Source organism: Catharus ustulatus, chromosome 18 (assembly GCF_009819885.2).
Source record: "Catharus ustulatus isolate bCatUst1 chromosome 18, bCatUst1.pri.v2, whole genome shotgun sequence".
Lineage (NCBI taxonomy): Eukaryota > Metazoa > Chordata > Aves > Passeriformes > Turdidae > Catharus > Catharus ustulatus.
This window is the reverse complement of record NC_046238.1, coordinates 1,035,066-1,059,061: the sequence shown is the minus strand read 5'-3', so window position 1 is coordinate 1,059,061 and position 23,996 is coordinate 1,035,066. Positions and strand designations below refer to the sequence as shown.

At 46.2% G+C, this 23,996-nt stretch overlaps 1 protein-coding gene across 2 annotated transcripts in view; it reads left to right on the top strand.

Moving 5' to 3' along the window:
• TMEM132C (transmembrane protein 132C) overlaps window positions 1-23,996 on the top strand; it is a 181,987-nt gene that overhangs the window by 121,325 nt on the left and 36,666 nt on the right. For both annotated transcript variants that reach the window (XM_033076158.2, XM_033076159.1), the window contains exon 4: window positions 17,958-18,141. In XM_033076158.2, the coding sequence (XP_032932049.1) occupies window positions 17,958-18,141 (184 nt within the window). The remainder of the gene's footprint in view (window positions 1-17,957; window positions 18,142-23,996) is intronic.

The following is a 23,996-nucleotide window of genomic DNA, read 5'->3' as shown; positions in this document are numbered from 1 at the left end:
TTGAAGTTATTAGAGGGAGATCTATGCACTTATAATTTTATAGTTTGCAGATGCCATTCCTGGTGTTGGCTTCCTTCTGTGCATTCCCACTCACCAGGCTGTGGAAGCAGAGTTTCCACACTGCCCTCAGTCAGTGACAGCATTTTGACTTTTGCCCAAGCTTATGTAGATACCTGACCCCAAGTTTGTTTCTGCTGATACCTGAAAACTCTGTATTTGCATGTCTGGAACTTGCAGGCTCTCCCAGAGTTTCCTAGAGGTGTATCAAGTTACTCTCAAAGTCTTTGCAGGACTGGTGTCCCTCCAGCCTCTTCTCAGTTTCCACATTCATCTGGCACTTTGCTCTGAGCCTTCCTGCTGTGGGCAGAAATCACCTCCTCATTTCTCCCTCTCCTGAGATACAAGCTGCAGATAATGGCTGTTGTTCCTCTGCTTGGCATTCCAGGTTAAAAATACCAAAACCACTCAGCTCAGTTCCCCCTCCAGTTCCCATTTCTGGGAAGGACATGGAGTTGATTAATTAATGACCAGTTTGCAGCAGAAATGTGCTGGAACTTTCTCAGGTGGCCATGGACCATGGAATTGGTGCTGCCTGGAGCTCTCCACCACGAGCAGAGTTTGGCAGTTCAGGTCCCTGGTGCCAGGAGGGGAAGGGGGTGATCTGTGACTCCAGAGCATCCACTCCAACCCCTGCACTGTGTCCTGGGTGCTGGTTCTGCTGTGGATGCTGCTCTGGGGCTGGATGGAGGAGAGCTGGCTGATTTGCCATGGCATGCAGAGGAACCTCACACCTGTGCTTGAATGAATGCCCTGTTGGCATTACAGGTTTGTCTGCTGCAGCTTTTCCTCACTCACATTAAATTTCTGCTGATTGAGCCCCCAGGATCAGAGCTCCTGTGTGGGGGCTGCACTCCCTGCCAAAGCCTGGCAAGCAGGGGAGGGCTGTGCTGCTAATTCTGAATGTCTTCACCCTTCAGCTCTCCCCTCCCCACCTTCAGCTTGCTGCCTGGAAGTGTCCTTTACAGGAAAAAAGCAGGACTGGCTGATTTGCTGGGGACCTGCCTGCACAAACTGCATTACCCAAGTGCTCCCTTGTCCTTTGAACACAAAAAGACAGACAGCTGGAGCCTGGGGTATTGCTTGGTACAAAGCAAACATTTAAAAAGCAGAGTTTCAGGTCCTTGCTGGTAATGGAAAGTGCTATTTTCAAAAGTGCCATTTGACATTTGGAAGATTAACTGGTATTGACTTCCTGTGTGAGTTGGGCTCCTGAGTATCTGAGTCACTTTTGGAAACCTGAGCTGGCCATCTGTTCCACTTAGGCTTTGCAGCGCCAAGTGAAGCAATGCATAAATGCTTTGATGACTGTAGTTTGTAGTACCTAAATTTAAAAAAAGCAGTTATTTCAACAGCCTGGCACCTATTGGAATTTTCAGAACTTCTGGGGCCTCGAATTCCCAGTGCCTGGGAGAAAGGAGATGCATTTGAAAGCAATCAGAGTTTGAAAGGAACTTGTGTTCTTGAAAACCCCAGAGCTACCCCAGCACTTTGGAATGTGGCAGCAAGGTACTTCTAGAAATTTCACCTGCATCCCAACGAGAATCTTGCCACAGACTTATACTTGAAAGTGTATTTCTTAAATTAGAGCAAAAATCTGAGGTGTAAAATGGTAACATATATAACAGGGACCTCTTAAAGCAAATTTGTGTACAGGCTGAGATGGAGAAAGTAAGAGATGCTCACATGGGGCTGCAGGATGTGCTGAACAGTGGCTGCTAGTTTCTGGTTAAATACAGCATTGCCATTTTTTATTCCATTATAAATAACTGTGTGTTGATTCTTTTTAAGGAATTTATAGCAATGGCTCATGTTTGAGTGTATTCCTGCAGCTGGGTCAGGATTACAGACAGCCTCAGCTTTAGGATTTCTCAGCTTTAACATGAATTAACTTGTCACCAGCGTTTCTGGATGAGGTGGATCTGGGCTGGTTAACATGAGAGTAGATGCAAATAATTTCTAAAATATTTGGTTCCCACTGTATAACTCCCTGATTTCCTTTCTAGCACTGTCAGAGCACTCAAAGCCTCCCTCACCCAGCAGCAGAGCTCTGCAGACTCCTCAGGACTCCATTTAAACTCGGCTGTATTGTTTGTGTCCTCATTTCTCCCATGAACTCCTGCACGACCTTGGGCAAGTCGCTTCATTTATCTGTCCCCCAGCTCTGATAACAAGAGATAAGTTAATAGTTCTGTACTCCTGAGAGCTGTGCATGAAAATCCTGCCTGAAAGCAGCCAGACAAATGCATTGCTATTGTTGGTGATGCTATGGATCTGTTTGAGCAATGTCCTTATGGACTTATGCATCATATGAGCAGCCCCTCTGAAGGCAGCAGGGCTGTTTGCACATTGAAAGTGGTTTGCTGGACCATGGCCAGAAAATGGGGATGAACCCATAACCAGCAGATATTCCCCAGGGCATTTAGCAGCAGGAATGATGGTTAGGAGGGTGCTGAGATGTATAAATAATTGCTGTCAGGATTTAGGCATTCAGGAGGCACAGCCTGCTTTGCATGTAAACAAAATGTAGGTCTTGAGGGAGTCTGTGTCTCGGCTAAATCTGCTCATGTATAAATCCTCTTTTTTAGGCTTTATATTTTGTAATCATTGTAATTTAAATTCAGCCACAGTCCGCAGGATTTGCACATTTTACCACCATTAAGGAAGTCAGTAGGAGCTGTGCATCCCACTCCCTGTAGCTGCCCTTCAGTAATTAACTCCTTCCCCTCTCTGAAATCTGAAATTAGGGACAGCAGCAGCACTTGAGGCAGCTTTAGAGAGTGTTCAGCCTGAGAATCTGCATGTGAAGGACAATTCATTCAGCTGCTGTGTGCTTGTCCCTCCTGTTTGTCCTGCCTGGCTTTCCTGGGCTGCTGCTCTGTGCTTGCTGCTCCAGCTCCAGCTCCAGCTCCAGCTCCAGCCATCAGCAAAGGTTGGGCTGTCCCTGGAGATACAATGGTGATCCCATAGTGATCCCATAGTGATCCCATAGTGATTCCATAGTGATTCCCATGGTGATCCCATAGTGATCCCATAGTGATTCCCATGGTGATTCCCATGGTGATCCCATAGTGATCCCATAGAGATTCCATAGTGATTCCCATAGTGATTCCCATGGTGATTCCCATGGTGATCCCATAGTGATCCCATAGTGATTCCATGGTGATTCCCATGGTGATCCCATAGTGATCCCATAGAGATTCCATAGTGATTCCCATAGTGATTCCCATGGTGATTCCCATGGTGATCCCATAGTGATTCCCATAGTGATTCCCATGGTGATTCCCATGGTGATTCCATAGTGATTCCATAGTGATCCCATGGTGATCCCACAGTGATTCCAGGTGATTCCATCGTGATTCCCATGGTGATCCCATGGTGATTCTTGCAGTGATTCCCATGGTGATCCCATAGTGATTCCCATGGTGATTCCATAGTGATTCCCATGGTGATTCCCATAGTGATTCCCATAGTGATTCCATGGTGATTCCATAGTGATTCCCATGGTGATTCCATAGTGATTCCCATAGTGATTCCCATGGTGATTCCATAGTGATTCCATGGTGATTCCATAGTGATCCCATAGTGATTCCATCATGATTCCATCGTGATTGCATCGTGATTCCCATAGTGATTCCATGGTGATTCCCATAGTGATTCCCATAGTGATTCCCATGGTGATTCCATGGTGATCCCATAGTGATTCCCATGGTGATCCCATGGTGATTCTCATAGTGATCCCATAGTGATTCCCATAGTGATCCCATAGTGATTCCCATAGTGATTCCATAGTGATCCCATGGTGATTCCCATGGAGATCCCATAGTGATTCCCATGGTGATCCCATAGTGATTCCATAGTGATTCCATAGTGATTCCCATAGCGATTCCATGGTGATTCCCATGGTGATCCCATAGTGATTCCATAGTGATTCCCATAGTGATTCCATAGTGATTCCCATGGTGATCCCAGGTGATTCCCATAGTGATTCCCATGGTGATCCCATGGTGATCCCATGGTGATCACATGCCAGGGGATCAGGCTGCCAGCAGCACAGCCCCTGAACCCTTTGGTTTCCTTCTGGTGTTTTTCTGGCACTTCCCATCACACACATCCCATGAATTAACAGCTCCACGTGCTCTCAACAAGCTCCTCTCAACCTCCCAAACAAACTGTGCTGGGCAGGAATCCCCACTGCCCCAGAACAACCCTCGTTCTGCTGTCATCCCTCTTGTCCTTCCTTCGAGTGCTTGCCTTCCACATGGACAAATTTGTGTTTTGCAGCTTTCCAGGAGTGGCAGATGCTGCTTTGCCCGTGGGCACAGGAGGCAGATGTTCCAGCTTCACCCACCAGCCAAGCTGAATTTTATCTCCCCTGTAGTTAAAATGTAGAATCCAATCCTGCAGAAGGGGGGTGTTCAGCATCACCTCAACCACGCCTGCTAAGTGTTATAATTGAAAGAAAGGGAGCCTCAATATCTGTGTTCTATGTGGAGCAGTTTATTAACTCACAGAGGCACTTGGGGTTGGCTTTTTTTTTTCCCCTGGAGGCAACAGTAAAATTTGACAGGTGATTTTGTAGATGAAGACAGTAAACAGCTGTTGAAAATGATAATGTCTGAGTGGTTTTGTTGTTTCTATGAAAACTTAGTTACACTCATTTTAGATTAATTTTTCATTGTCTTCTGTAAATGAGAATTGCTTACATGGCTGCTTTAAATGGGACTTTGATTGCTTTCCATCTACTGCCAAAACTCTAAAAGACAAAAAAAAAATCAAATGCATAAAACCACTTATGAGCAAAGATACAATAAATTCGTGCTATAGTGCATTTTAATTTGATAAAATAAAGTTTTGCTGTGCAGCAGTTTGTATTCATGTGTGAGAGAGGCATATACATTAGCCATTTAAATTCTGCACTGTGTTAAACAGCAATAAAAGCAATTCTGGCTGCTATTGGGAGCTTTTGGTGTGGTAATATGGAGTTTCCCAAAAGTCTGAGAAGCAATGTGGGGGAAAATAAAATGTACTCGTGGAAAAGGAAGTGCAGCCCTGCAGCAAAGAGAAGGACGCAGAAGGTGGAGTTTCAGTTCTGCCATGGATTCTCTGGGCTCAGTTTTTTGGGGAGTGTGGAAGGAAGGGGCTGCCCTTGCAATCCAGTTTGGAGCTGCTGCAGGTGTTTGGTGGGATCTGGAGCAGCTCATTTTTCACTTTATCAATGGCACTAATAGACATCCTTCCACACTCCCTGTTTGTTTAGTCAGAGGGTGGCCACAAAGTCTCCTGTGAGTGGAACCATTTTTCAGTGTAAGGACAGCTGGTGCCAGTATTCCAGAGGAAGGCAGAGCAGGCAGACAAGGTCTAAGCCATAATTCAGGCTTTGAAGGGGTTAGAGGCATTTGAGGTGCTGGCTCCTGCATGTGGTGATTCCAGCCAGGATGGGTCTGGGGACCCAAACAGGGCAGAGCTGTTGTTAGGCAAGTGTGAGTGAAAGTCACTGCTCTTTTGTTAGACCACACACTTAATAACACTGAGTCCTGTGCTGACCTTTTGCAGAATTTTCTTTTGGCATAAATGTCAGGAAATGTGGCTGGGAATGAAAATGTTGATAAATGCAGTGCCAGGATCTCAGCTGTAACTTCAGCTTGCTGGGGAGCAGCTATTTGGGCAGCCCTCATTTGTTTTTGAAACACTGTGCATCACCCAGCCCTTCCTATCAATACCTCTGGAAATGTTTCTGACACACATCATTTGCCTTCACACCACCAAGAGCCTTGCTCAGAGAGGGAAATCTCTGCCTCTTAACAAATTGATGCTTCAAAGTTCACAGAAGAATCAGTTTTATAAGTTCTTCACCCAGCTCAGATGTGCCAATACATTTTTGAGGAGCTCCTGTTTTCCCTGCTCTGAGCCAGCTCTGCAGCTGAACAGGGCAGAGAGATGAGGGGGGTGAGATCATCCAGGACTCTGTGACCCCACAAGGGCTTGAGCAGGCTGAACACCCTGTGCACCTCCCAGCCCATGGCTCATCCCATTCCCAGAGCCTGGGAGGAGGGAGAGAGGAAGGACAGGGAGAAGGGAGAGAATTTATCAGTAAATAAAAGATCTGCTGGATCCCCTTTGGCAGAGCTCCCCTGCATGGAAGGGGCCCAGGCTGGGTGGTTAACATCTCAGGAGCTTGGCTGCACTCCTCTCCCTGGAGTAAACTGAAAAATATTATTTTTAAATTGGTCACTAAATTAAGTTTCTCTATATTGTTGTTAAGAAGGAGAAAAAGGTGTGAGGAAAGGGAGGAGGGTGGTCTGAAAGTTTTATTCTGAATTTATTATTTCTTTATGTTATTAGTAAAGTTTTTCTTTACGCCGCTTACATTTTAGGCTTGCCTTACTCTTGCTCCTAATCCTGTCTCACAGCAGAAAATAAGTATGTTAAAATTGACAAATCTAAATGTACACTGAATTGGTGTTTCCACCCAGCAGTTTTGAACTGAAACCAAGACAAGGGGTTCATGAAAACCTGGTGGATAATTTGGGAGCTGGGAGTGGGGAAGGGGAGCAGATCCAAACTCAGCCTGGCAAGCTCAGCCTGCCCAGGGTGTTTTCCCCACTGTTCACACACAGAGCATTTCATTCACAAGCTCCCCAGCCCTTGGCTTGTCACAGATGGGTTTGTGCTTGCCAGTAAATGACATCAGGGGTTCCAGAAGCTCCTTTTTTGTGTCTGCTGGCACAGGTAGAACAGGGGAGTGCTGCAGGGTAATTTAATACAGCCACTTTAGACATTCTCTGCTTTTTCTCTTCCCTTTCTCTGTCCTCTTCACCAAGACATTTAGTGTCTTGTCGATGGTCTGTGAACCACATCAACAACAAGAGGAATTGAATAAAAATCTCCTGATGTCAGGAAATAATGTCAATTTAAGGTGTCATCTGCTGAGGATGAAGAGACAATCTCTGATAGCCTAGAGCAATTCTTCCTTGCCTTAGGCATAATTTTGTCTTTATATTTGAGTACTTGGAGCTCGGTAATCCTGTAAATCCCTTTTTCTATATTCAAAAAGCTCCATCTGCTTTGGGAAACCCTTTAAATTAGTCCTAAAGGCCAAGTCTCTTTATAGAAATAACTGGATAGCACAGATATGCTATCTGCAAAAAAAAAAAAAAAAAAAAAAAAAAAAAAAAAAAAAGCAGCCCACTTCCAAGTAGTTCTTGGAAGAGCTGGAAATGCTGCTAAAAAATATTAAGAAAATATTTGTCCATTTTCAAAAAGCTTTTTGATGGAATGTGGTGTTGATATGAGCATGTTTGGAATGTGTAACAATTCTCCCATCCAGAGTGGGAGAATCCTCTCTGTGTCTGGCACAGCTGTGTGTTCTGCAGGCAGCCACAGCAGGGATTTGTGTTTGCAGGGATTTGTGTTTGCCAGGGCTGTGTGCACCACAGAACCCACCAGGGCAGCAGAGCTGAGCACTCCTGGAAATTCTGCTCTCAGTGTCACAGAGGTTTTAACCTCTGCACTAGCCAGAACTTTCAGTGTCTGGAAATGGAAGGTTTTATTTCTGTTGAAACAATTCCCAAGCCAAGAAATCAGTTCCTGTGTCCTGTGCAGTGTTTCACAGCTGGTGACAAGGTGAGGGCAGTGACCAAGGTGGGGAGCAGAGGAGAGCCACACTGTGACCCCAATTCATTGAATTAGGGTGGGGAGAGGGACAGCAGAAGGAAAACCCATCCCCTGTGCAGAGCAGCCAGGTCATCTGTGGGAGCAGAGCATTACAGCTGTGGAATATTCAATAGCAGCTCTGTGTGGTGGAAAAGGTCATCTCTTGGTTTGCCTTCGGCTTTAGAAAATACTTTCAAATTGTCCTGCCTTCTCTGAGCTGACAGTGGTGCTGCAGAGAGAGCCTGGGGACACAGGAGAGGTGACACAGAGCAGGGGCCCAGTGCCATCAAAGAGCAGAGCAGAACAAGCACTGACTGTAGGGTCAGGGGCAGAGTCACACGGGGCTGGGCAGGGCTGGCAGCACCCTGAGTGATTTCCCAGGCACAGGGGATGCTCAGCAGCACTCAGTGATTTCCCAGGCACAGGGGATGCTCAGCAGCACCCTGAGTGATCTCCCAGGCACAGGGGATGCTCAGCAGCACTCAGTGATTTCCCAAGCACAGGAGATGCTCAGCAGCACTCAGTGATCTCCCAGGCACAGGGGATGCTCAGCAGCACCCTGAGTGATCTCCCAGGCACAGGGGATGCTCAGCAGCACTCAGTGATCTCCCAGGCACAGGGGATGCTCAGCAGCACCCTGAGTGATCTCCCAGGCACAGGGGATGCTCAGCAGCACTCAGTGATTTCCCAGGCACAGGGGATGCTCAGCAGCACCCTGAGTGATCTCCCAGGCACAGGGGATGCTCAGCAGCTCTCTCAGTGATTTCCCAGGCACAGGGGATGCTCAGCAGCACTCAGTGATTTCCCAGGCACAGGGGATGCTCAGCAGCACTCAGTGATCTCCCAGGCACAGGGGATGCTCAGCAGCACTCTGAGTGATCTCCCAGGCACAGGGGATGCTCAGCAGCACTCAGTGATCTCCCAGGCACAGGGGATGCTCAGCAGCACCCTGAGTGATCTCCCAGGCACAGGGGATGCTCAGCAGCACTCAGTGATCTCCCAGGCACAGGGGATGCTCAGCAGCACTCAGTGATCTCCCAGGCACAGGGGATGCTCAGCAGCACTCAGTGATCTCCCAGGCACAGGGGATGCTCAGCAGCACTCAGTGATTTCCCAGGCACAGGGGATGCTCAGCAGCACTCTGTGTGATTTCCCAGGCACAGGGGATGCTCAGCAGCACTCAGTGATTTCCCAGGCACAGGGGATGCTCAGCAGCTCTCTCTGTGCAGCTCCAGGAGCTGGGGGAGATGGTGGCACGGATTTTAACAGAGGGATCCTTTCCTGCAGCTCTGCTGTCTGTGTTTGAAGGGAGGTGTTGAGGGGAGCAGTGACTGTCCATGATTCTGTTACAGGGCTCTGAAGGCAGGCTGCTACCCCAGAAAAACCACACTGATGGTTTTCCATGCAGTTCCTCCCAGTCCCATCCAGTCTGGCCTTGAATGATAAATCATAAAACAATAAATCTATAAAAGGATCAATTTTTCTACAGTACCCTCAATTAAGTAGACATAAGGAGAAAGAAAAATATAAATATCCAGAAGTGAGAGGGTGAATTGTTGGTGAGATGCTGAATTAGGCAGAAATCCAAACTGGATGGTTGGTGTAGTCTCAGCTCTGTCAGCCGTGACAGTATCTGTTCAAATGAATCCTTAAAAATGTTAATTGCACATCACAGCCACTTCAGCAATGACATTTCTGCCACTGAATGTCATGGGGACATTTTCCCTCTTATTATCCTTGAACAGGAGGAGTGAACTACCAGCAAATAACTGTATGATGAAATGTAATGGATCTACCTCCAGTATTTATGCTGGTTCCTCTCTCAATAAGCTTCTTTTTAAATTTGCAATGAGCACGAGCTTTGGATGGCATTAGGAAGGCAGTGTTGTTAAGCTTTGCTTTATGAACTGTAAAATAAAGGTTTGTCCATCAGACTTCCAGAACTGCAGTGCTGAAAGCCCCAGGGTCCATGGTTTTTGTAAATTTGAATGAGTGGTTCATAACTGCAGCCTGAGGTTGGTCACATTTTTGTCTGATTTCCCCAGGACATTCACTGGCACCAGCTCGCTCCCTTTTGTTTTAAACATTCATAAGAAAGAAAAAAGACAGGGAAGGCAGACAGGGATTGTAGAATTGTGGCATGGCCTGGGTTGGAAGGGAGTTAAAACCCATCTAGTCCCACTGGCCTGGCTGCTCAGTTTTCACCCAGCCCTTCCCTGTCCCTGGAGCTCCACCAGCTCAGGGTTTATCCAGTGCTGCTGCTCAGTGTTCCCTCACACTGCTCTGGGTTTGTGCTTCACTCTACTTCTGTTTGCCTTCAGCAAAGGAGGGGCCATGAGAGCAGCACACAACGTTAAAGAGAATTTACAACAAGAAATTGGGATGAAAAGAGTGACACAAACATTCTGCAAATAATAATAAGGGCAATATGTGGTCTGAGACAGGAGATACAGCCTGAGGCAGGGGGAATAGAATTCCTCCAGGCTGCAGAGTGCTCCTTAGTGAAGCTTGCAAAAAACTGACTTTCTGAAAAGAAAACTTCTTCACCTTCCCCAGACTGGCATCTCCAGCTGTGGGTTGAACACAGAATTATTCAATTCCCTGCAGCTCCAGGCCAGGGGCCTCCCCTCAGGCTGGGTTTGCTGTGTGCTGGAATTGCAGCTGCTGAGTTGATTTCTCAGAGGACACAGCTCATTTCAAGGTCTTTTTCTCCCTGTTCAGGCAGCTCAGGCACCCAGAGCTGAACTGGGGCTCTCTTCATTCAGCTGCCACCAAGCACTCATGGACCATTGTCTGAAACAGCCTTTGGGAAACTTGGAAAGTGTCCATGGGGAATGCAGGGGGAGCCTGGGGCTGCCACCAAAACTTGACTTTTCCTTGCCCCATGGCCAGCAAGTGTGAGAAACTCCAGTTCAGTTTCTTTCTGAGCTGTTTCACCACAATATCCAACACCTACACGCTGTTATTGTCCTTCCTCAGCCATTAAATGTGAGCTTTCTGTAAGCCCACTGCCTCTGCAAAATGCAGGTATTGTGTCAGCTTTACATGCTGTCAATGTTGACTTGTAGGTGTTTTTCCAGCAGGCAGGTTCTCTGTTGAGAAGGAGTGGGGATCTTCATGCACAAATATTTTTGGAGTTTTAAGCACAGCCAAAAAGCAGATAAAGTGGCAGAGCTGTAAAAAAACCCAGTGAGAACTACAGGAGCTGGAACCTGAAGATACCTGACTTGTAAATGAGATGTGCATCTCCCACATCTGATTTGCATGCACAGTCACATCTAAATGTGATTTTTCTTGTCACCAGTGTCAGTGCCCACTTAGGACAGAAATAACTGGTCATGGACACATCTTGAAGTGAGCCCATCCAGCTCAAAAATGGATTTAGTAAATGGAGTTCTACCTCGTTTCCAGGGGTACTGTTGCTTCTAAGTGGAATAAAACACATGTGCAAGGTATCTGTGGTCAGAAAATGAGTTATCTGCTTTGTCAGAGGAGTTCTCCTGCCTCTGAAGATGTTTCACTGGCTGCTCCCAAACTGTTAAAGGCAGCAATTAAATGGGAATGATAAAAGCTCCTTTGGGGTATTTGATCTCATCTTGCTGCATCTATCAAGCTGAAAGAGCCATAAAATCTGAGGCTGCTGATGAGGTGACTCTGCCTTCCTTTCTCCATCTGAAAGCTCTGGGTTTGCAGTGAGTCTCTCTGAAAATATCTGCTCAGGGTCTCCTCTCCAGTGATGTCCCTTGGAAGCTTTTCAGTGCTTGCACATTTGCTGTCTCCAAAAGAGGAAAATGCTGCTTACTTAGGGTGCTGCTGGAGAGCTTCCAGCACTGAATGAATACCAAGTAGAAAATGTCCTTCTCAGAGGCAGGAAGAGATGATGAATCACTGTGAAAACTGATTTCTTGACCAATCTGCCTATGTATTCTGTTATCTGAAATTGTAATGAAGACAAGAGCAGCCTCGTATCTTGAGCAAACTGAATGGGAAATGAAATGAAATGAGCTGGTGGCAGCTCAGGCCCTGTGTCTGCTCTCAGCCTTTTTCTGATGGCTCCAGCGTGATTCCTTTGGGATCAGGGAAATCAATCCCCTCCACCTCGTGTGCCTGGGTGTGATGCACTATCAGAGCAATGAGCCTGCTGTCTTCACTCAGCTCAGTGCTGATTAGTGACTCAAACTCTGCTCTGCATGGAAGGAAGAAATTGGGGATTTATTGTGATCCCCAGTCAGGTCTCCCTCCTTCAGGGCCTGTCCTGTTCAGCTTTCTGCCTGTCCAAGAGAGGAGCATTCCTGGTTTTCTGTACTCCAGTTAGCAACATGACTTTGGCTGTTTGAGATCAGTGTAACATCACTGGGATCAGCATCTGCAGGCAAGGCTGGGGCAGAGAACTCAGGCTCTGAGGTGGTTTTTTTGGGTGAGTTTTTTTGTTTTGTTTTGTTTTTTTGTTTTGTTTTGTTTTTTTTGTTTGGGTTTTTTTTTTTTTTTTTTTTGGTTTTTTTGGGGTTTTTTTGTGAGCCTGGAAGAAGAAATGGTTCTCCTCTTGTTCCAGTGTAGAATAAAGGCACAGCAATGCCCAGCCCAGGCTCTCTGTCCCTCTGCCATGCAGGCAGGGCATGCTGCATTAGCTGAGCATTACCCTCCCACTTGGCAGCTCTCAGCACCAGGAGTGGGTCCAGGTGTTTCCCCAGCCCTGCTGGGTCCTGGCAGGGCAGAGGTGCCACGTTCAGGTGCAGCACCAGAGGTTTTCAGAGCTCCACCATGCCTAATGTCTATTGATTTTATTTTAGCTCTAAGGATCTGTATCTTCATGTCTTGCCTGAGGTCATTCAAGGATGCTGTGGAAGAGCTGGGGAGTGAAATGATATTTCCTGTCCTAGTCCAAATACCTTAATCAAAAAGTGGTGTTTTATATCACAGTTTATGACAAGAAAGCCAAGAAACCTTATTAACTAATCTAAGTCTGATCTGGGCTGTACAAAGAAATCAAGTGCAGCATTATATCATCCTGCTGAAGATACACACATACATTATGTTATGGTGATCAAGAGTTTGCACAGTTATACCTTGGATATTTTCCTTTGGAGAGCTTCATAATGTTGTAGATTCCCATGATATTATATCCTCCCTCTCTGTTAGTGTCAAAATAGATCATCCCTTTCTTTCTCCTCTGCTGGTTTTTATGGTTTAAAGGTAAAAGCTAGGTTAATATTACAAAACAAGATATTGAAACTGCATTTTGTCTCCAGCAGTTAGCATTATTCTGTAATTACCACATCCTTTCCCCAGGTTTTTTTGGGGGGATAGCTTTGTACCAGCCTTTATTAAGGACTGAAAGAACCTTATTATTGCATTTGTAGTCCTTGTGAACAAGTGTTTCAGGGGGCACTGGTGGAGCAGCCAGCCCTGGTGGAAGAGGAGTGGGACTCAGGGATTTTTAAGATCCTTTCCCCCTAAACCATTCTGTGAACTTAAAGTCATTTCAGTCACACTCTCCCAGATCAAGCTCTAATTCTGTGCTGTTAATTTTTGTTCCTGCCTGCTGTGACTCAGCCTGGTCCCCAGGTGTGTTCATCATCACCATTATCACCATTATCACCATTATCACCATTATCAGAGCTTAGGAAAAGCTGCAGCAGAGGGAGAACTGCAGGAGCACAAGCCCTGAGCCCCATCCCAGCCTTTTCCAGGGTGGGAAGAGTCCCAGCCCTGGGGGAGCTCAGCACAGACTGCTCTGGGCTCCAGCCTGGCCAGCAGCTCTCTGGGTTTGTCTGTGCCCATGGCAATAACATGCTTCAGTACATTCCTTTTAGTGAGGAGTAAGATGTGACTGGGGGATGATGGGGTTTGTTCTCTTCATTTTTTATGTCATTTGGTAAGTGCTGATCTTGCATTAAGATGTCACTGTCAAACTGGATAGCATTAGAGAAGAAAGGAGCTGCTGAATTTCCAGCAGGTCGAAGTATTCTCACATCCCTAGGCACTTTCAGTAAAAACCTGTTGGAATAAAGGATGGCTAAAAAATGTTTTTAATCTAGGCTTTTAAAAATTTCTCTTTTGAGAGTCGCTGTAATAAATCGAAATTATTGATTTAGCCTGTAGCAGTGGTAAGATTCACTCGTTTAGGAGCTGAAACTGCTCTATTACTTGGAGCAATAAGGCAGCTCTGTGAAATCTCTCATCTGAGACTCACCTGCAGATGGGCAGCAGCAGAGATCTGTGTGCTGATGGCTCTGGCATCACTGAGAGCTCTGTGTGCTTTTCCTGGGGATTCTCTGCCCCCCTGCCCTGGGAAACCTTTGCAGCATGAGCCTAGTCCTGGGCTCAGGGGTCACTAATCCTGGGCTCAGTGGTTAATAATTCCTGGGCTCAGTGGTCACTAGTCCTGGGCTCTCAGTGGTCACTAGTCCTGGGCTCTCAGTGGTCACTAGTCCTGGGCTCTCAGTGGTCACTAATTCCTGGGCTCACTGGTCACTCATTCCTGGGCTCAGTGGTCACTAATTCCAGGCTCAGTGGCCAGTAATTCCTGGGCTCAGTGGTCACTAATTCCAGGCTCAGTGGTCACTATTTCCTGGGCTCAGGGGTCACTCATTCCTGAGCTCAGTGGTCACTCATTCTTGGGCTCAGTGGTCACTAATTCCAGGCTCAGTGGTCACTAATTCCTGGGCTCAGTGGTCACTCATTCCTGGGCTCAGTGGTCACTCATTCCTGGGCTCAGTGGTCACTATTTCCTGGGCTCAGGGGTCACTCATTCCTGAGCTCAGTGGTCACTCATTCTTGGGCTCAGTGGTCACTCATTCTTGGGCTCAGTGGTCACTCATTCTTGGGCTCAGTGGTCACTCATTCCTGTGCTCAGGGGTCACTCATTCCTGGGCTCAGTGGTCACTAATTCCTGGGCTCAGTGGTCACTAATTCCAGGCTCACTGGTGCTGGGCTCAGCTCAGCCCTGGCCAGGTTTAACACTGCTCCCCCTTTCCCAGAGCCCTGCAGACAGACAGACAGAATGTGTTCAGTGTTCTGTGTCTGTGCTGTTCCCCACTCTGTGAGCTGGGCTGTGCACCCGTGGACCAGGTTTTAAACCCCCTGCATTATTAAGCACAGCTTTTGATAGAGCCAGGCCTGGGCATCAACAGAAGAAAAATCTTCTCTTACCCTGCTCACACCCTGCTCACTCCCACCCTCCCCGTGGCTGCTCAGCACATCAGAGTCCTCTCTCCCTGAATGATTAGCATTTTTATAAATTAAAATAAGTCCAAGGAGTGAACTGGCCCAGGGGAACTCTCAGTCCAATCAAATCAGACTCACATACCCACCCTGGAGCAATTCCTTGGAAGCCCTGCCCTGAGGAAGCTTCATTTGTAATCACTGTGTGCTGTGTACTTTAGAAAAGTTTTATAATTACTTGCTGTTCCGGCTGCTGAGCACTCCTAAATGTTGGATATTAAGGAACTGCTGTTTCAGTCACTGAACAAGCTCTGAACATTAAATGTGCTTCACGAGGAGCGTTTTTTTCCCAGCCATTACACATCTCTGAAGGCACATTTTTTTTCAAGTGGATGCTTTCCCAGCTGTTGATCATCTCTGTTTCTTCTGTGAGAAGAGGGGAGGAGGGAGCTGGTGCTGGTGTGACATTGCACATCCCTGTGTGCTGTGCAGGGAGGGGTGCATTCCACCCATGCAGGCACTGCAATAATGATGCAGTGGAAGGAAAGCTTTGTCTTGCACAATGCACATTTTTCTGACGTTTTTGTATCTCATATTTTACAGAAAAAAAAAAAATGAAAAAAAAAACCTTAAAAAAGCAAAACTGTAGCATTAATCAGGAATCTGTAGATGAATTTTGGTACCTTTTTTTACAGCCCTCCACCACCACAGCAGCCTGTCTTGGCCATGGGATGAGGCCAGAACAGTTCAGTGAGTGACACCAGTGCCTGGGGAGAGCTGGAGATCCACATCTGGCAAATCTGGTGTTCTGTAAGAGGTGGTGGCAGTGATTTCTGTCACAGAATGGCTCATCAGAAATGCACTGGGGTGCAGGATGGTGTTGGGGTGCTGCAGAGCATTTCTGAACCAGGTGCTGAGGTAGCCAGGGGCAGCAGGATGCTGGGGCAGGGGTTCATGAAAGCTTGGATGGGTTCATGAAAGCTTGGATGGGTTCATGAAAGCTTGGATGGGTTAATGAAAGCTTGGATGGGTTCATGAAAGCTTGGATGGGTTCATGAAAGCTTGGATGGGTTAATGAAAGCTTGGATGGGTTCCTCCCCTGGGAGCCTGGGGTGTCACCAGCCCCTCCTGAGTCCTGGGAGCAGAGCTGGGACCTGAGGGAGAGGGAGGAGAGGTTTAGGGTCAGGGAAATGAGCTCTTCCCCTCCAGAGCCCCTCTGGAGCTGCCAGCACAGTCTGGGGCTTTGCTGGATAAATGCAAAAATGCTGGATAAATTTTCAGAGGTCTTTGGGGAAATGCATCTGGAAAACTCCCCTGGTGTTCACTGACTCAGAGCAGCTCTGATGTGTGCAGAGATTTATTCTCCATTTGGTGGGAGTGAAAACACTGTGACAATCCCATTGAAAAACTTTTCCTCTGTCGGTTACTGAGAATCAGAACTAGAAATGGTGCAAATAATCTCATTTCAGGTGTCATTAATCTGAGGCATAGTGGTGCCTTTAGCAGCCCAATGAACACTGCAGCTTGGCTGCTTCAGGTGTCTTTGCACATAATCATGTTTGCAAATAAATTCCCAAGTTCCACTCAGTATAAATTCACTTTGAGGTGTCCCAGAAGAGTGTAAACCCCAGCTATTGCAGCTGCCTCGTGTTTACAGGCTGGAGGATTTATTTAGTAGGAGCTCTTCAAATGGCAATAGGCTGGGCTTGAGTTATGAATTGCTAAAGCCATCCATCTATCACATTCCTGCCCCAAATCACTCTCTAAGTGCAGGCAGGAATGTGCCACTGTCACTAAAGTGCTCCAGTGTCTCTCTTCTGACACAGCAGGAAAACAGCAAGGAAATAAATTTCAAGCATTAGGCAGCATTAAGACTTTTCAGAGGGAGCCATCCAAATGAAAACCCATAATCAAAATAATAATTATCAGGGGAACCATTTGCTTTCAAAGTAATCATGCAGAGTAAAGCACAGGATATGTCTAAAGTAGCAAAAAATGGTGATTTCTGTTCAGAGGGAGAAAGAAAGTCTAGCACTTTGTGAGAATATAAGTGCTTTGTACACGATCAGTTCTTGATGGATTTTCTCAGAAATGGGCCTTCATGTATTGTATGTTAAAAAGAGGAGAAATTGGAGCTGTTCTGTGATGAATGCAGGCAAAGGTGTGATGAGGCTGGCACTGGGTTACTGAGCTGGCAAGTTACCTGTCATTCCCTTCATTTTCAAATCATCTCAGAGCAGGGCTCCATTGCAGTAATAGTCAGGGGAATAGTGAAGGCATTTGGAAAGTTCCAGAAAAGTTAATGGGTAATTTCTGATGAAGGGAACTTAATTTTTTTTTTCTTTTTTTTTTCTCTTCTAGTAAACTAGCAGCTAGTCCAGCAATTTTTTTTTCATATATTCTTATTATTTCTGGTGTAGATAAAGAAATTTAAGGTGAGGTAAACATTTCCAGCATGTCTCTCATATTTGTTTTTCAAATTTGCTTACTGAGTTTGTGGTGTATTTTACCTGCCACAGCTTTTTTTCTTTGTTTGGTCTCAGCTGCCTGAGATTTTAATTTTCAGAGAGCACCTCTAAGATTAGACTAATGTCTATTAGTCTAATGTCTATGAATATTAGAATAATGTCTTTTTAAATTTAATCAATAATTAATATTTAATCATGTTAATTGTTTTAAGGGTTACACTGAGCTTCATTGCTGAGGATTTCTGTGATTTTGGAGGTGGACATCTTTAAAAAACTTTGGTTTTCTTTCTGACTGCTGCAATTCTGGGCTGCTCAGCCTTCTTGAGCTGCACTGCCCTTAACTTTGGTTGATCAGAGCTCAAATTCAACTCAGAGTGTGTTTCATAAATCAGAGTGTGCTGCAAAATCACACAGCACATGGAATGGAATAAGTGTGTTACAACAACCTGGACTCCATCCCTCCATAGTGAGGCCTTGGAATAATTTTGAATAATTCCATTTTGTGTGCTCTGAGGCAGCTGTGGATTGGAAAAAGCCTCCCTGAAGTGTGGTACCTGTATGTGGATTCACCTGGCTCACCTGTTATCCCTGTGCCTGTTCTGCTGTCCCCAGGAGCACCAGCCTGTTCCACGAGGTCGTGCAGCTGGACTTTGAGATCACCAGCTTCAGCAGCCTGTCGGGCACCCAGCCCATCAGCTGGCAGGTGGAGTACCCCAGGCACGGCTCCTCCGACCCTGCCCTGGCCGAGATCTTCATCTGCCAGAAGGACCTGGTGGCAATCGTGCCCCTGGCCATGGTAAGAGCCCCTGGCCATGGTGAGAGCCCCTGGCCATGGTGAGAGCCCCTGGCAGCAGTGCCAGCCTGGCAGCAGCCCCAGCCCCAGCCCCAGGCTGAGCAGGGAGTGCTCCCTGCCCTGGCACTGCCCCCTGAGCCACCCCTCACTGGGCACAGCACACAGCACCTGCAGCTGGCCCAGGGGGCAGGGAGGGGCAGGGGGAGGGATGGTGAGAGGGGAGGGATGGGATGCTCAGAGATGAGGGATGCTCAGATGTGAGGGATGCTCAAAGGAAAGGGATGGGATGCTCAGAGGAAAGGGATGGTCAGAGGGAAGGGATGGGGATGCTCAGAGGGGAGGGATGCTCAGAGGAAAGGGATGCTCAGAGGAAAGGGATACTCAGAGGGGAAGGATGGTGAGAGGGAAGGGATGGTCAGAGAAGAGGGATGCTCAGAGGAAAGGGGTGCTCAGAGGGAAGGGATGCTCAGAAGGATGGGATGGTCAGAGGGGAAGGATGGTCAGAGGAGAGGGATGGTCAGAGGGGAGGGATGCTCACAGGAAAGGGATGCTCAGAGGAAAGGGATGGGATGCTCAGAGGAAAGGGATGTTCAGAGGGGAGAGATGCTCAGAGATGAGGGATGCTCAGAGGAAAGGGATGCTCAGAGGTGAGGGATGGGGATGTTCATGGGATGCTCAGAGATGAGTGATGCTCACAGGAAAGGGATGCTCAGAGGTGAGGGATGCTCAGAGGAAAGGGATGCTCAGAGGGGAGGGATGCTCAGAGGAAAGGGATGCTGCCTCTTCAACCATCTACCTCAGGTTTCAGCCCTGAATTTCTTGGCTTTTCCCACAAAGCCCAGTAGATTTTCCTTCCTGTTTCAGATTGAGCTCCCACGCTGCAGAGAAGCTCCAGAGGGGCTCAGGGACCTTCTGCTGAAGGCCAAGCTGCTTGGTCCTTACCAGGCTGAGGCTGATACTGGTTATTCTGCTTAATGACTTAACAGTGTGGGAACTTTTGGGTTCAAGTCAGAAATGGAAAACAATAACAGCCTCAATAATATATTCTAAGGATCATGAAGTGCAGACTTCCATGTGGATAAATGGTTTGGGTTAAAATCTATTTTCTCTGCTCAGTGTTTAGGAAAAGAAGGAATTTCACTGGATCCTCCAGCATTTTAGGTGTGCTGGCATTTTATATTCTGCTGGTCAGGATTTGGAAGAAAAATTAGACATAGCTCTATTCTTCTTATGGATTTTGCCCCTCCAGTGCATCATCTTGGTGGCAAAATTCTGGCAGTCTTTTCTTTGAGCAGTGTTCAGCAGATAATTAGATGAGTATTATTTCCTGGAAGTCCCAGTCTTCAATAAATTCTTCCCCTTTGAAGAGTGAAACTGCTGCTCATATCAAATGAGGTCATGCCCAGCAATTTCCTGATCCACAGTCTGTTAAGTCAGCAGAAAACCTGCACTGCATTCCAGATCTGAGGGGGAAATAATTGTCCTCATTACCTGTCAGCTTGAGCAGGCAATATTTATTGGAGCATCTGTCCTCTAAGGACTGGAGAACGTGCGTGAGGAGGAATTGTTGTGGTCAGATTTTATTTTGAGATTGATGCCTTCCAGTGCCAAACAGCAGGCCTGTGTCTGCTGGCAGACTTGGTGTCTTCTTGCTCTTTTCATGAAGGAATTTATCAGCTTCTTCTCTGTTTTCCATATCTGAGGGAGTTGAGATTCTGATAGCTCCTGTCAGGGTGTGATGCTTTGCATGCAGGGTTCTTGCAGACTTGTGTCTATTCTGCATTAAAATTCATCTGCCTGCGAGGGTTCCTGTAAGAACTGGAGGTCTGAATGGATGAGTTTAGTGTTGTATAAATCATGTAAGGCAAGATCCTTTATTCCCAACAGATTGCCAGCAGGCCCTGTGGGTTCAAACAGAGGGTTCAAACAATGAAATCATTAAACCTTTCTCTTCCCAAAGCTTTCTTGTGTTTATCTCATTGCTGTACCTTGTGATAACACTCAGCCAGAGCCAAAATACACTGTGTTAACAGAATGCAGCTGGGTGGAACAGCAGAGCACAATTGGCTTTACTAGCAGGATATTGGTAGATAAAGGGAATTTTCACTTTCCTGTTAGCTAACTCTGCATAGCCAGCCAGGGTGCTTGCTCCATGCAGGCATTAATCTCCAGCTGAGCTGATTACCTGGCAGCTCTCCTGCCCAGCAACACCACCACTGAGGCACAGAGGGCAGAGATGCTGTCCCTGCTGAAGTCAGATCAGAGCTTTATCTGCAGTGCCCAGCAGAGCAGCAGCTCTGAGCACAGAAATCAGAGCTCAGCACCAAGTGGGGTCTGTAATCCTCTGCAGGGGAAAGCAGATTTTGTTGATTTAGGTGTGGAGTGTTCCAGGGTAAACCTGCTAAAGTCGAAGCTGTCACTGCACATTTTTAAAAGTGAGCAGGAAGAGGAGCTGCCCAAAGTCACTGCAGGATGCTCAGGACTGAGCAAAGTCCTTCAGCAAACTTCTCCTGCCTTGGGTGTGACTGAGCTGCCTCTGACCCGTGGGCTGAAGCTTGTCCCATGTGAGCCATTCCAGACTTATGAAGCAAGAAAGATCATGTATCTTTTATTGCCCTGTGCCTGATTGCATTACAGAAAGAGTAGTGAGATGAAAACCAAGTGGTCTTCAAAAGATGAGTGCAAGTGTTGCTGTGGCGTTCTGAGAGAGATTAAAGAATTGACATTGTCAGCAAGAGCTGAACCTGAAATTTTAAAAGAGCCTTGTAGGGCTTGGATCAGTGGAGCAAGTGCTTGGGTAAAGCTGCTGAGAAATCGATGGAAATTCCTCAGCTAGGCAGAAGAGAGGGTTTTAGCAAATCCATATTCCATCTGCCTAAAGAGTGTGTGCAGCAAGGACCAGCAGCACAGTGATGTGCAACAGGAAAATAACAGGAGCAGGAGACACCAAACCCACTGCACTGACAGTAACTGCAATCATTTTTGGCCAGATAAAATTCCATGTAAATTTGAGGGAAGTCTGTTTTTTTCCCCCCAAGCTCAGAAGTTAATCAGTCTGAGTAATTTTGGAGGACATGTCACCCTTCAAGGTAGTTGGAGAGGAAAAATGAGACAGAAGAGTTAGAAAAATATAGTTTAAACTGGTTTGTTGCTTTCTAACTCTGATATAACAGAATATTAGCTAAGTACTGTGCACCTAACTGGATTCTAGTCAAGTAAATCCTCTCCTTTCCAAATTCCTGAGTATAGCACTTGGTGAAACCATCCACTCAATGTACTTTCCATGTAGCTGCATGGAGATCTGTGTCTCACTCAAAGGGTGAGATCAAATTTACATTGCTGTGTTTCCATCACTGAACAGCAGGAATTACTGAGGCAGGATTTGTAAAGAGGCAAGGTCATTTCTTAGACCTTTGGATAGAGATGGGAAAAAATAGATGTTCTTTGAGGGAAGCACTCCCTCCTTCAGATCCCTGGACTCACTTAAATCACAGCTGCTGTGAGACAGCACAGCTACAGAAAGTGGGGCTTGTAAAATTCAAGTAGGAGAGAAAATAAGAAATAAATATTTATATTTAATATTTAATAATATTTAAGAAAATAAATATTTAAGAAAATTTAAGAAAATTTAAGAAAATAAAATAATTTCTTAAGGCAAACCTTAAGAAATATATATAAAATATATAAGAAATACATATAAGATATAAAAGAAAATATATCCTACTGTCTGTGGACAGGAAGAACCTCCTGGCTGAATTATGCCCCATTTTGGCTTTTTTTAATTTCATGTTACTTGTTGCAGGGTCAATTAGGAAAGTGCTTTTGTAGGACCTTAAATAATGGTCTGCTAAGCTGCTTTTGAAAACCTCCTCAATTAATCACAGGTAACCTCAGAAGCAGCCAATTAAGGTGTGCAAGGTTGCTTCACTTACTTTCCACAATTTTTTCTCAGATTTCCATCCTGCCATGAGCAGATGTAGCCCAGTGTGTAGATTCTGCCTCTTGGCTCTGTTAAACACCCCAAATGCCCCTGCAGAGCTCTGTTTGTGTTCTCCACCAGGGAAGCTCAGCCAGAGATTTCTCTTCATGCTTTAAATGGGTAATGCATGTTTTTATCACCACCAAGTTTTGCTTTGGGACAGAACAAGGTGCAAGAGCTGTGTTTGGGTGCATTGTTCAGGGCTGATATGAGACAGCTCCTTCATGGGCAAGGTGGGAATCACTGATTGCATTTTTGTGCCAGCCCATGTGTGTGTGGCACTGGAGCTGCAGTCCTGCAGCAGCACATGCACTCCCTCTGAAGCTGCTCTGCAAGTGTGACTTGCATGAAATACAGATATTAAAATGCTGAAGCATAAAATCAATGTCTGGAGTCTGTTCTGAGAGTTCTGCTCCAAATTTACTTCAAAGGCCCCTGTCACCATGGGAAGCCATGCAACTCTTTAATTTCCTCTTGAAAATATCTCTGATTTTCAGTGGGTCTGTCAGGTATCACTCAGCACCTCTGTGATCCACTTTGCTCACAAGCAAAGCAAACCTGGAGCAGGCTCAGGCATTTCTGAAAGTTTCCTGCTGCTGTTTCACATACCCAGGAGTTTGTTCTCCTCAGCTGCACCAGTGGGTCTCACAAAGCATGTACAGTAATTTCATGACTATAAGCCGCACCATTTTGACTAAAATTTTGGTCCAAACCCAAAGTGCGGCTTATAATCAGGTGTGGCTGATATATGGACAAAGAAGGAAAAGTTGCTGTTTTAGTTTTGAGGACAGGAACTTCTCTCTGAAATGGAGAATGGAAACCCCCTCCCTCCAAATTATTATCATTTTGAAATCAAGGGGCTCTCAGGCAAAGATATGGGAATTAGGAATAACAGTTCTTTACTAGGGAAATTAAAATAGAAATACAGTACTACAAAGAACAAACTGCAAACCCTGACACAGTCAGAGTACAACCTGACACCCGTCAGGCAGGGTGTTGGCAGCAGTCCCATCCCATGGTGGCTGCATCCTCCTGCAGTGACAGATGTGGCTCAGCTGGAGCAGTGCTCCTGTACAAGGTGCAGTTTCCCTCCGGAGCTCCAGTGGGGATGTGGAGAAATCCGGTTTTCCTCTGGAGCCCAGTGGAGAAAGGGGCTCCCTTAGTGTCCCAAACCCTCTGTTTTTATCTTGGTAAGAAATGTTGGGCTCTTCCCCCTGGCTGGAGCAACTCCCAATGGGATGCAGTAATTTTATCAGTGTGTGTGCAGTGCCTGGGACTCCCAGCTGCTCATCAGGCAGCTCCTCCTGTGCTCCTTGCTCAGAGCTGAGCTGTTCATTAGGATGCTCCTGAGTGTTTCTTTGCATTCTGAGCTCAGTGTGTTGGACCTGCTGCAGAGCTGTGACTCAGCCAAAAACACTTTCTGACAGTTTTATATGTGCTTGTTAACTGGCTTTCCATTAAAACAGAGGTGATCAAAAACTTAGCTCCCAAAGCACTGTTGTTTTATACACACATTTATGTCTGCTGTTCCCTAAGGTGAGGATTTTTTAAGGTATTTCATTGTAATGAAGTCCCTGCAATACCACTTTAAAATATGGACCTGAATAAATAGAGTTTTCATCCCTGCACAGTCTGTGAGTGCACACCATAAAGCTCCACCTAGTTCAAGGGCACACAAGTGCAGAATTCTCACTCTGGTTCATCTTCCAGTCTTGAATGAAGTGGAGGCAACAGGCACTGAGGAGCTTTCCAGAAGGAAAAATCCATTTCCTGATTTGCTGATCACAAACAAACACATGAACAGACAGATCATCCACGTGTCAGTTTTCAGCTGACAGGAATTGTCTCAGATAATTCAGGTACGAATCACACGAAATAA